General features: G+C 54.4%; 1 protein-coding gene across 1 annotated transcript; it reads right to left on the minus strand.

Moving 5' to 3' along the window:
- Positions 1–36: 36 nt before the first annotated feature.
- VPS51 (VPS51 subunit of GARP complex) lies at positions 37–10,670 on the minus strand. Its single transcript, XM_004437588.3, has 10 exons — positions 10,154–10,670; positions 9,539–9,668; positions 3,907–4,053; positions 3,606–3,825; positions 2,761–3,478; positions 2,144–2,359; positions 1,720–1,938; positions 1,161–1,282; positions 983–1,070; positions 37–422 (listed from the first exon to the last, which is right to left on the minus strand). The coding sequence occupies exons 1-10, from the start codon at positions 10,376–10,378 to the stop codon at positions 162–164; spliced, it is 2,346 nt and encodes a 781-aa protein (XP_004437645.1). The 5' UTR covers positions 10,379–10,670; the 3' UTR covers positions 37–161.
- Between the last annotated feature and the right edge of the window lie 1,399 nt (positions 10,671–12,069).

Below are 12,069 nucleotides of genomic sequence, written 5' to 3' on the forward strand. Positions count from 1 at the left end.
CCTCCCCCCGCAAGTCCCGGCCCCGCGAGCGACAGCTAGGAGGTAACAACACGGCTTTATTGGGCGGGACTCGAGGCCGGGGGGGGGAAGGGCCGGCGGGCGGGAGGCCAGGGGATAGGGTTGGGGCGACCGGGCAAGCCCGTGCACGGCATCGGCCGGGCCTAGCCGCGCTCGCAGATGACCTCGACGACGCTGGGCTCCATGGGCACTGGGTCCGGGCAGCGCAGCGCAGCTGAGGCCACCACTTCGTCCAGCAGCAGGTGCACGAGCTCCTCGTCGGCCACGAAGCGCCACAGGTAGAGCTGCAAGAAGTGGCAGTCCACCTGCACCTGCTGCAGGCCGAAGCGCCCAAAGGTGCGCAGCCGCACACACTCCAGCAGCGTCTTCAGGCTGATCTTGATAATGCCGGTCAGCACGGACACCTGCAGGGAGGGACCCAGGGATGCATCTCCGGACAGCAGTGTTAGGGAGGGGCACTGGATCCCTGAGGAAGGGTGCCCACGTTCTGGGCAGGGGCTGAGAGACAATAAGATGCCAGTAGCTGTGATGGGGTGGAAAGTCCCAGGAGCAGGTCAGAGGGAGGGGGAGAGACAACGTCACCACCATCATCTGGAGGGGAGCATTCAGAGGCAGAGATGAGGCTCAGCACTGACATGGGGAGGGGGAGGCTACTAAGTTAGAGGGAGAAGACCACCATGTCCCTGAGGGTGGGCTGGGTTGGGGTCAATAGGAATCCCCGGGGAGGACCCAGGACTACTGTGGGGACAAGGACAAGAGCCAAAGAGGCATACTAGACCAGCACCCAGACGCCAAGGTCGCGGCAGAGGGCCATGGGATGGTGATGGTGGGGCTCTGGACGAAAACAGCCCTCAGACAGAGACTGGGAGGACAGAGTCCTGGGGCTCCCTGGACCAGTGTGGGGCTGCTTCAGCAAGCCTTCCCAAGGGCCCCTGGAAGGCGGGAGTCACTTGGGACTTCGGACCTTGTTGAACTCCACAGGGCTGAACACGTCAATACGTTCAGAGAACAGCTTCTGGATGTTGCTCAAAAGGTTGGTGTCCATTGGGGCACTAGATTGGGGGAGATAAGCAATCAGAGCCTGCCCTGCACCCTGGTGCTCCTCTGTGCTTTCCTCCTGGAGCTACCCTGACCAGCCAGACCTGGGCGTATAGCTGGGTGCGTAACGGCCCTGCTGCCGAGAGCTGCTGTACACGGAGAAGGTCCTCTTGCTGGAGTCGCTGCTCTGGGCCTTGCGCACACCCTCTTCGTACAGGAGCCCCACCTGGTGGTGGAAGGAGGCACTGCAATGAGGCCAGAGCCTGGGGAACCTCCAGCCCACCAGGTGCCCTGGGGGAGAGCCAAGGATGCCCTAAGTTACATACTCATTTGTTACAAGAATCACATTTGTTACCAGAATCACAGGGTAGCCCGGGCCTGGTACCTTGGTAGTACCCAGTCACTATTTATAGAACCAGTGAAGTGGGGCAAAAGTGGGCCACAAGAGTCGGTACTGAGGCCCAATTTTCAGCGCCAACCCTGCTCTGGTTTCCTGGGTGACTCTGGGCCTCAGCTTCCTCATAGGTGAAATGGGGGCGATGATGCCACAATCCAGGGCTGAGGAGGAACGAGGCCGTAGATGCATGTGCTGCCCAGCCGCTGCTGTCTAGATCCCCCAGCACCCCAGCCACATCAGGGTCCCCGGCCAGCCTGGGGCAGCACCTGCACGTCGATAGCCGTCGTGTCCTCCACCACCCGCTTCATGACAGCACGCACGTTCCGCGGCTCCAGGGTACTGAGCCAGTCCCGCGTCTCCACGCTCTTGCGCAGCATCTGCGATATGACCAGGCCCTGCACCTTCACGTAGTGCGTCAGCAGCCGCCGCGCCGTCTCCCTGGCCTCGGCACACAGTGTGCTCACGGGCGTCACCGGAGACTGGTCCTGAGCAGGGGACGCAGAGGTCAGATAGGTGGTGGGTACTGGGGGCAGCTCAGGGGCCACTGCCAACCAGGAGCTGGGCACCAGCTGGGCAATGGGGAGGTTGGGTTGGGCACAGGCAGCTGGCCTGGGTCTACCCATGAGGACACTGCCCAGCCTCCTGGGTTGGCACCACCAGCCCCTTCCCTGCTATGAGCTAGCAGTTCACCTGTACGAGAAACTGCTCATCAGTGAGGGTGAGGATGTAGGAGATGGTGGCCGTCTCGTAGTCCAGGCAGAGGCGGGAGAGCAGCAGGAGCAGGGCAGGTGGCGTGGCACCCCCTTTCTCTCCAGGGCTGTCACAGAAGCTCTGAGCTGTCTGGCACATGGAGCGGATGAAGCCCACGATGAGGCCCTCACGGACACCCTGGCTGCAGAACTCGCCCTGTGAGGAGGAGGCGCCCGGGTACACAGCAGGTCCCCTCTTCCAGGCAGGGTCTGCTAGTGACCCTTTGCTGGGACCTGAAATGCCCTGGTCCCTCTCCAAGGGACAGCTTCATCCTACATTCCAGTCCCCTAGGGCAGCTTCTCTGCTTGGCGGAGGGACGGGGGCAGAGCCAGCACTGGACCCTGCCTGCAGAGGTCCTCAGAGCCTTCCACACCCCTCCAGGCTGAGCTGGCCTTCCTCCTGACACAGCCTGAAACCACATCCACAGTGCCTGGGGCAAGGACTGTGGGCCCTGGTAGCTTCCAACATGCAGGATGAATAAAACAATGACCAGAAAAATAAAAAAAAGGAACACCCAGAAAAAGAAAAAAAAAGGAATGCTCAGGGTCAGGCCGTACCCGGAAGTAGGGCTTGTTGGAGAAAGACACCTCCTTGGCGGTGAAGAGGTGCACGGCAGCCAGGGAGGCCTTGATGTGGCTCAGGATGGAGCTGGCCACGTTGGCCAGCAACTCGGCCAGGCCGGGGCCTTCCTTCCCAGCCAGGCGAGGGGCGGCCAGGGCCTGGCGCACATCCGTCAGGCAGCCCAGGAAGGCGGCCCGCAGGCCCTGCAGGTGGTGGCCCAGGCGCTCGCGGGCCACTCGCTCCACGATCTCCGTGGCAGCCTCACCGAGACCCGCAGCGGCCAGCAGAGCCCCGGGCGCCCGCAGGCGCCGGTGGAAGCGGTCCAGCGCCCGCACCAGCAGCGAGTTGTCACTGCCACCCTGCTCCTGCGCCAGCCGCCGCTCCACCAGCGCAAAGTAGCGGCCGCCCAGCTCCCGGGCGAAGGCTGCCAGCTTCTCGGCACCGGCCGCGCCCTGGGCCGCAAAGAGCTCCTGGTAGGCCGCCGCCACCTGGCAGAGGCCGCCGACAAAGCCGCTGCCGCCGCGGTCGGTGAACTCTAAGACGTCGGGAGCCGGAGGGGAGGGCCCCAGCTCCGCCTCCAGGCTTCGCAGCTCCTCCTCCAGCCGCCCGCGGGCGTGCGCCAGGAACTCCTCGCACAGCTCCTCCGCCGGCTCGCCCAGGGCCAGCAGCAGCTCCACGCACTCCGCCTGCTCGGGGGCGCCCGAGCCGCCCTCCCTGGGGCGAGGGAGAGGGCGGTGAAGGGCAGGAAGAGAGAATTGGCGGGTGGGGCTGGGGGTGGGGGAGACAGGAAAGCGCTGGGCAGGAGCCCGGCGGGGGTGGGATGCAGGCCCCGGAGCCGCACCTGAAGCGCTGCCGCAGCTGCTGGGCCAGGCGAGCCGTGATGACCTGGCAGTCGTCCTGGATGGCGCGGAATGAGGGCAGGTGCTGGTACTGCTGCAGCACGGCCCGCGCGCGGCCCTGGTAACGCACCGCCTGCCCGTAGGCGCCCAGCTCCACGCACTTGGTGAGGCGCGAGGGCAGCTCGAAGAGGAACTGCAGCTTCCGCAGCAGGGCGTGGACCCCTGGGGGACCGACGGAAGTGGTGTTAGCCCCAAAGCTCTGAGGGTGGCCCACTTTAGCACCCGCTCTGGGCTGGAGCCCACCTGCCAGCTTCGTGATGCGCTCGTGGCGGTCCTGCAGCGTGGCGCTGATGCGCGCACTGAAGTCCGTGATCACGGCCATGTTGGTGGCCAGCCGGTCCATCTCGTCCTCCATCTTCCGGAAATCGTTCTTCATCTTCCGGATGGTGTCTGGGAGGGCAAGGGCGCAGGAGAGGGACAAGGAGATGACTAGACGCGCAGGTGCAGCACTCAGCTTGAGCCACGGTCCGAATGCTCTCACACACGCGCCCCTTCCCAAAGGTGCCTGAGCCGGCTCCTTGAGGGTCGCATTGATGATGGGTGCGATAAGGCTGCAGTGGTGCTCGGTCCCAGTAAATGGGGGGAGGGGTCATTACGTCAGGGCAGCAGGCATCTTCTGAGCACCGCTTGTGTGCCCCTGGCCCTGGTTCAGTGCAGAGACAGCAGGCGGAACCACAGTCTCTGCCCTCAGAAGATGGCCAGATCCAAAGGAGAGCTCAGGGCACTGAGCAGGGACCTGTCTGCTCATCCCCAGGGGCATCCTCCTGCCCAGCGCACTGTGGCACTGGGAGACAATAAATACAGTCTCTGCCCTCAGAAGATGGCCAGATCCAAAGGAGAGCTCAGGGCACTGAGCAGGGACCTGTCTGCTCATCCCCAGGGGCATCCTCCTGCCCAGCGCACTGTGGCACTGGGAGACAATAAATACTTGTTCACGTTTATCTCCTTCCCAAACCTCCCACACCCTTTCACTCCACCTTCTGGAATACGGTCAACCTTTCCCTTTTGTCCTGACAGAAACCTGCTTAAGGAAGCCATTCTTCCTTCCACATCCAAGGAGCCTCAGGGCCTGGCCCCTTAACACTTCTCCATAGTTGCTACTGCTCCTCCCTACAAAACCCCAGCTTCTTGAAGACCATGCCGCCAAACTACACCTCTCTTGTCATCCTACCGTCCCCTCTTTGCCACGCCACTCGGTTCCTATCACTATCACCTCCCTGTGAACATCAACATCCACGTGGAGAAGCCTTCGGACACTCTTGACTCTGTTCTCTGACCTCAATTCCATCCATTCTTGCCTCTGCCTCCTCTGTGGCACCCTCTCCTTCCTCAGCAAGAACTGACTCCTCTCAAATCCCGGCTTCCTGCCTCGCCACCTTCTGTAATCCCCATCACTCACCCTGTCGACCACTCGAACCATCCCTTGGCCTCTTCAGGAACTCCAGACCCACTGCCCCCAGCATCTGTCACTACTCATAACACTGCTCATGGCGGCCCTCCCTCCTCACTCGTCTTAGAATCTGTGGTCCTCCACCAGAACATCGCCCATTTACAAACCCCCTTGCGTCTCTTGTTCCCTTCCCTCCACTACTTGTCAGCAAAACCCTACTGCAGGTTAAGCCCGACTAGCCACCTACCCCGCACACCTCAACAGCGGAACCTAGGCCACAAGATCACGCCAACTGGCCTCCCTTTAACTGAGGACTTCAAGTCCCACGGTGGCACTCCACACCACCCAGCTGCTCTTCAAACCCTCTCGTGGGTCTGCTTTCCCATTTTCCAAACTAACATTTTCTCTTCAGTCCTCAGAACTCCAATATGTGCCCCCAACTCTCAACTGTTTCACACTTCACAGAGAAAATACAAGCAAAGATCAAGGCCCTCCAAATCTGCAGGGTGAACGGAAAGAGCTGTGCATTCCGCTCTCCCTCTTCCTCTCCAAGGGGCTCATTCAGTCTCGAGGCTGTGGTGACTCAGACATTTCTGCCTCCAGTCCTGACCAGGGCCCTGCCTACCGACCTACTGAATACCCGGATGTGGAGATGTGGATGGCAAACAGGCAGCTTAAGTACGAGATGTCCAAAACAGAAATCTTGACTTTCCCCAAACCGGTTCCTCCGCTAATCTTTGCCATCCTGGCTCCCGGCCATTTCCCAAGAGTTATCTTTGATGCTTATCTTTCTTTCTTTCTTTAAACGTTTATTTATTTATTTATTTATTTTTTGTGAGGAAGATCAGCCCTGAGCTAACATCTGATGCCGATCCTCCTCTTTTTTGCCAAGGAAGATGGGCCCTGGGCTAACATCCGTGCCCGTCTTCCTCTATTTTTTTCATATGGGACCCTGCCACAGCATGGCTTGACAAGCGGTGCGTCGGTGTGCGCCCAGGATCCGAACCTGCAAACCCCTGGGCCACCGAAGTGGAGCACACACACTTAACCGCTTCTCCACCGGGCGGGCTGGCCCAATGCTTATCTTTCTTTCACCCACATTCAGCCCATCGGCAAGTTGCGTCCAACTACTGCTAACATTTCCCAACTAACTCCCCTAATTCCACTCCTGAACTTACCTTCAATATTCATAAAGGAAAGCAAGGAGGAGGAGCAGAAACACACCTATCGTAGGAGACTTGAATTCACCTCTGTCAATCCATGACAGCTCAAGTGGACAAAAACCAAGTGAAGCTACAGAAGTCCTAAACAACGTAATTAATATGGTCGACCTACTTGATTTATATTGAATTCTTTTCAAGATTCCATAGAGTACAGCAAAACCTTACCACATATTAGCTCATAAAGAAAATCTCAATACATTTACAAAAGAAAAGAAATTGAAATGGTACAGACAGCATTCTCTGGTCACAATGCAATGAAAGTGGAAATTAATAACAACATTAGAAAACAAAGAGATTCCATTATTTGCAGGAAAAAACCCTCACCCTCATTCTTAATCAACTATTAGGTCAAAAAGGAAATCAGGGCCGGCCCCGTGGCTTATCGGTTAAGAGCGCGCGCTCCGCTGCTGGCAGCCCGGGGTTCGGATCCCAGGCATGCACCGACGCACCGCTTCTCCGGCCATGCTGAGGCTGCGTCCCACATACAGCAACTGGAAGGATGTGCAGCTATGACATACAACTATCTACTGGGGCTTTGGGGGAAAAATAAATAAACTAAATTATAAAAAAAAAAAAAAAGGAAATCAAAATTGAAATTGCAGCCTCTTTGAATGATAATAACAATGAAAACACTCTAGATCAGAAGCGATAGGATACAGCTAAAGCAATGGTCAGAGGAAATCAGTCTGAAATCCCTATAGTAACAACTTAGAATAAACATTCAACTCAAGAAGTTAGAAACAGTACTACAAAAGAAATCAAAAGAAAACAGAAAGAAGGAACTAATACAGCTAAAAGCAGAAATTAACACACTTTTCAAGTGGGAAAACTAATACATAAATCAAAGATCAGGGTCACAGAAAAAAATAAAATATATAAAATGTTAGCTAACCTAATTTTTAAGAATGGAAAAAAGATAAAGTAAGAAATAAGGGGAGAAATAATCGCCTACCACCCTCCTGCTCCCCGCCTCCTCTCTCAACTCCCTTCAGCGATGTGAATATCCAGGACACGCTCCCTCTTCAGAGCCTCTGCCCCTGCTGTTCCTCCCCCACCCTCTTCTCCCTGACGCTGCATCTTGCTCCTCAAGGCCCCGCTCAAATGTCACCACCTCAGAGGGCCTTCTCATACTTACCCTGGCAAAGGCGGATCCCACACACACATTATTCTTTCCTCTCACTCTATTTTTTTCTTATAGCACCTACTACACTTTTATTCGTGTATTCATTTTTTTTTTTTTTTGTGAGGAAGATCAGCCCTGAGCTAACATCCATGCTAATCCTCCTCTTTTTGCTGAGGAAGACCGGCTCTGAGCTAACATCCATTGCCAATCCTCCTCCTTTTTTTTTTCCCCAAAGCCCCCCAGTAGATAGTTGTACGTCATAGTTGCACAGCCTTCTAGTTGCTGTATGTGGGACACGGCCTCAGCATGGCCGGACAAGCGGTGCGTCGGGGCGCACCCGGGATCCGAACCCCAGGCCGCCAGTAGCGGAGCACGCGCACTTAACCGCTAAGCCACGGGGCCGGCCCTGTGTATTCATTTATTGTCTGTCTCCTGAACTAGAATTTCGGCCCCAGGCAGGAGCTTGATCCAGCTGGCTCATTGCTGTATCACCAACGTGCAGAACAGCCCTTGGCCCTCCTTCTCCCACCAAAAAAAGGAGAGGCCTTCGATGAATATAAGACTTTATAGTCTTTATAGATTTAGAATCCCTGACTTCAACACCCACTTTATAATTTTCTCCCTCTTTCTTTGGAAAAAGACAAAATAACAAACCAACTCTATTAAGCAAGAGCTAGGCGTCAAAACATCATATGCACATATTCTATGGAATGGAAAATGTAATGTTTGAAAAATTCCTGTGAGAAATTTCTCAGCATAGAAATTATTTCTTGGGCCGGCCCCGTGGCTCAGCAGTTAAGTGCGCGCGCTTCGCTACTGGCGGCCCGGGTTCGGATCCCGGGCGTGCACCGATGCACCGCTTGTCCAGCCATGCTGAGGCCGCGTCCCACATACAGCAACTAGAAGGATGTGCAACTATGACATACAACTATCTACTGGGGCTTTGGGGAAGAAAAGAAAAGGAGGAGGATTGGCAATAGATGTTAGCTCAGAGCCGGTCTTCCTCAGCAAAAAGAGGAGGATTAGCACGGATGTTAGCTCAGGGCTGATCTTCCTCACCAAAAAAAAAAAAAAAAAAAGAAATTATTTCTTGCTGTTTGATGCTGGTATTAGCAAATAGAAAGGCACCTACTCATTGAACCTGCTTCAAATCAGATAAAAGAACAATAACTATGTGTTACTACCCCTCCTCCCCGCATTGTGACACCAGCAGAGTAAGAGAGGCCAGAGGTTCATGGAACATTCCCAGGGATTGCAGGTAGACCCTTGGGATCTGCCTCTAGGACTAAGTACACATGGGTCCAAAACTATTACAAAAGTCTGAGTCGTGCATTTCACCAACACAAGTCAGAAGCTAGTGTGGATGATAGCTGAACATCTTCTAGCACTGTCTTGAATTGAGAATAAAGCAGACAGAAGGAAAAAAAACCCTTTACATGATGATCTTTTTTTTCTTTTTTGGTGAGGAAGATTGGCCCTGAGCTAACATCTGTAGCCAATCTTCCCTTTTTGCTTGAGGAAGAGTGGTCCTGAGCTAACATCTGTGCCAGTCCTCCTCTATTTTGTATGTGGGACACCACCACAGCATGGGTTGATGAGCAGTGTGTTTGTCCACACCCGGGATTCGAACCTGTGAATCCCAGACCACCGAAGTAGAGCACATGAACTTAACCACTACGCCACCGGGCCGGCCCCTATATGATCTTAATGTCATAAATTTTCTGTCTCTTTGCTTAATTTAAAAAAAGAGAACGAAAGAAGGAGAAAGAGAGAGACAAGTCCATCCTCAAGAGAGACTTGGACCAGAGAAGAAGGCTACCACTAATGAGAGACACTAACACTTATTGAGGAGGCGTCCTTAGTGTCAGAGATTCTAAGTGCTTCAGATAAATTCATTTCATTTTAAAATTTCACTTTGTCCTTTCTCCCCTTTGGTCCTCAAAATGACCCTCTGAGAGCAGTTATTACCTCTGTAGTCGTCTGATCACAAAAGCTCTGAGGGAGAGGTGAGAGTGGATTAATAACAGGGCAGGGTAGGAATCTGGGTCTTCTCCCTCTAAATCCCCTGCTGGTTTCCCCAACACAGGAGGAGGACCTGGGGGACGTGGGACTGTGGGGAGTGTGTCCCAGTGGGCTCACCTGTGGCTGAGATGAACTTGTTGTAGTTCTCATAGACCAGGGTCTGCATGTCACTGTCTAGAGCCCGGATCTGTCGCACCATGTCCGTCTCACTGTCCATCAGCTGGGCCAGGGGGCACTCTCTACGCAGCTGGAGGAAACTGGGTGGTTAGTGTTGACGTCAGAGGGCACTCATGTCCCCCCGCTTGCCCCTAACTGGTGGGCTTTCAGTGCAAGAAAACCCTGATCCCATCCTTGTCAGGAATCCCAGACATGGAGCCTATAAGTAGCACAGCTCAGGAGTTACTGGGTTCGACCCTATTTGGGGTTTATCAACATTTGAAATACTCGGACTCAGCCAAGGCCGGGTCCTGCGCCTGTCAGCGCCTGGGCCACGCCCCCTCTCCCGGGCCTATCAGAACATCAGCCCTGGAGACCTCAGACTCCGCACCCCCCCAGGCCATTCCAAATCTGCCCACGCCCCCTTAGATCCAGCTCTGCCCCTGCTGTCCAGCGAGGGTCGTCCTGGCCGAGGGTCGTCTTTATGAACTCCTGCTTCCCTCACCCCTGCAACAAAGTCGGAGGCATGATCTGGGGGTGCAATACATCGGGGTCCTGGCCCCCCCATGCACATACCTTGTCCAAATACACTTCCGGGTCAAAGTGCGCCCCGTTGAGATCTGTCGGGTCCAGAGGGTCGGGCCCCGCGGGGCGCCCCGCCGCCTCCCCCTCCGAGAGGCCGTAGTAAACCTTCAGCATCCCGTGCGCCTTCCGCCGACGCTCCGGAGCCTCCGCCTCGGGCCCCTCCGGGGAGTCCCCAGGTGCAGACCCCGGGCCGGGCCCAGCGGCTGCCGCCGCCATCGCTCCAACCGCAGCCCACGGGCGTGAGGCTGGGAAGGGGACGGGGAGGTGGCACTTCCGGGAGCCATAAAGTTGTTGTTGAAACGAGGCAGTCCTTCATGTGAAACGTCCCCCTGCAGCCTGGGTCCTTCGAGGCTAGAGTTCCCCTGCACCTTTCCTCCCCGAGCGAAGAGGTTCCGGAAAAGCCTGGGTTCCCACAGCTACTCAAGTGGAAGGATGTTGTGGGACCGGTCGAGTTGCTGCCCTCCCAGAAGGAGGGCGGGTCGTGGCTCCCAGCCCTGCACCACTGCAGGCAAGGGTCCGCGGATCATGCCCCTAGATGCAGAGGACGGAGCGCGGGCCGCGGAGCCCGAGAGCGTGTGCCTGGCATCCTGCCATTGCCTCGTTACCTGGACAGCGGCCCAGTTTCCCCTTTTCCTAAAATTGGGGTACATACTTCACAGGGGCGCTGCGAGGATTAAATGTACGTACAGTTCGCCGGATGGTGCCTCTAGCGTAGTGTTCTCACGGCCTGATCCTCTGAGGTGCATCAGAATTGCCTTCAGAATTACCTGTGGCGCCTTATGAGACTCTGGGCTCCCCTAGACCTAGCTTCTTTTTAAAAAGTCCTCAAGTAGTTCTGATGCATTTAAATTTGAGAACTCCTATTGTACCGCGCTTAGAAGACAGACTCAGCAGATCTTAAGTGACTGATGGGATGTGCTGAGTGAAGGGCTGGGCCGAGATGTTGGGGATAATTCTCAGATTTGTGATTGGAACAAACGAGGTGAAGAGCTGAAGACAAGGAATGACTTGGAGTTCAAATTGAGACACGCTGAGTTTGAATGGCTGAAAATGAGATAAAGACTTTATCAATGTGGTCCTTGAAACATTACTTATGACGGGCTGGGGCGTCGAGGGTGGGATGGAAATGACTTTGTTTAATTCTTCTTTGGCAGGGGTCTTGTGGGCCAAACACAGCCCACTGCCTGTTTTCATATGGCCTGTGAACTAAGATTTTTTTTCATTTTTAAATGGTTGAAAAAAATAAGAACGACATTTTATGGAGCTGTTGTGATTAATGACACTGAAAATTATATGAAATTCATATTTGTGTCCCTAAACAAAAACTTTCATCAGAACACAGCTATGCCCATTTGTTTACATATTATCTATGCATACTTTTGCACTACAACAGAGTAGAGTAGTTGCAACAGAGACTCTATGGCTGGCAAAACCTAAAACATTTACTATCTGGTCCTCTACAGAAAAAGTTTGCTGACCCCTGAGTCTATGAGATGTTCAGAGGCTGAAAAAAAAAATACACATGAAGATTTCAGCCTATGAGGCTATAATCTTAAGAAAATGAAGAGCAGAAAAATTTAGATCTACTGCAAGAAATCTATAAACTTAAAAAAAAGTTGTAGAATACTGTCAAGAAAAATTACCCAAAATTTGGAAATAAGACCAAGAGTGTAACATGTCCTTCCAATGTCACACTGGGGCATTGTCTCACAAGCCCACCGAAGGATTATTATTATTATTTTGCTGAGAAAGAGTAACCCGTTAGAGCTAACATCTGTTGCCAATCTTCCTCTTGGCAACATCTCTTGTCAATCCTTCCAAAGAGGAGGATTGGCATCGGATGTTAGCTCAGGACTGATCTTCCTCACACACACAAAAAAAAAGATGCAGGACCACATTACTGAGGG

Source organism: Ceratotherium simum, chromosome 34, assembly GCF_057802395.1.
Source record: "Ceratotherium simum simum isolate JZ-2026a chromosome 34, ASM5780239v1, whole genome shotgun sequence".
NCBI lineage: Eukaryota > Metazoa > Chordata > Mammalia > Perissodactyla > Rhinocerotidae > Ceratotherium > Ceratotherium simum.

Bases quoted from the DNA above. Each gene is read 5' to 3' on its own strand.
- VPS51 (XM_004437588.3), bottom strand. From the start codon at position 10,378: ATGGCGGCGGCAGCCGCTGGGCCCGGCCCGGGGTCTGCACCTGGGGAC. The intron at 4,054-9,538 runs GTGAGCCCACTG...TTGCCCTCCCAG, and splicing joins CAAGTTCATCTCAGCCACAG to ACACCATCCGGAAGATGAAG. The intron at 1,939-2,143 runs GTGAACTGCTAG...TCCCCTGCTCAG, and splicing joins ATGAGCAGTTTCTCGTACAG to GACCAGTCTCCGGTGACGCC.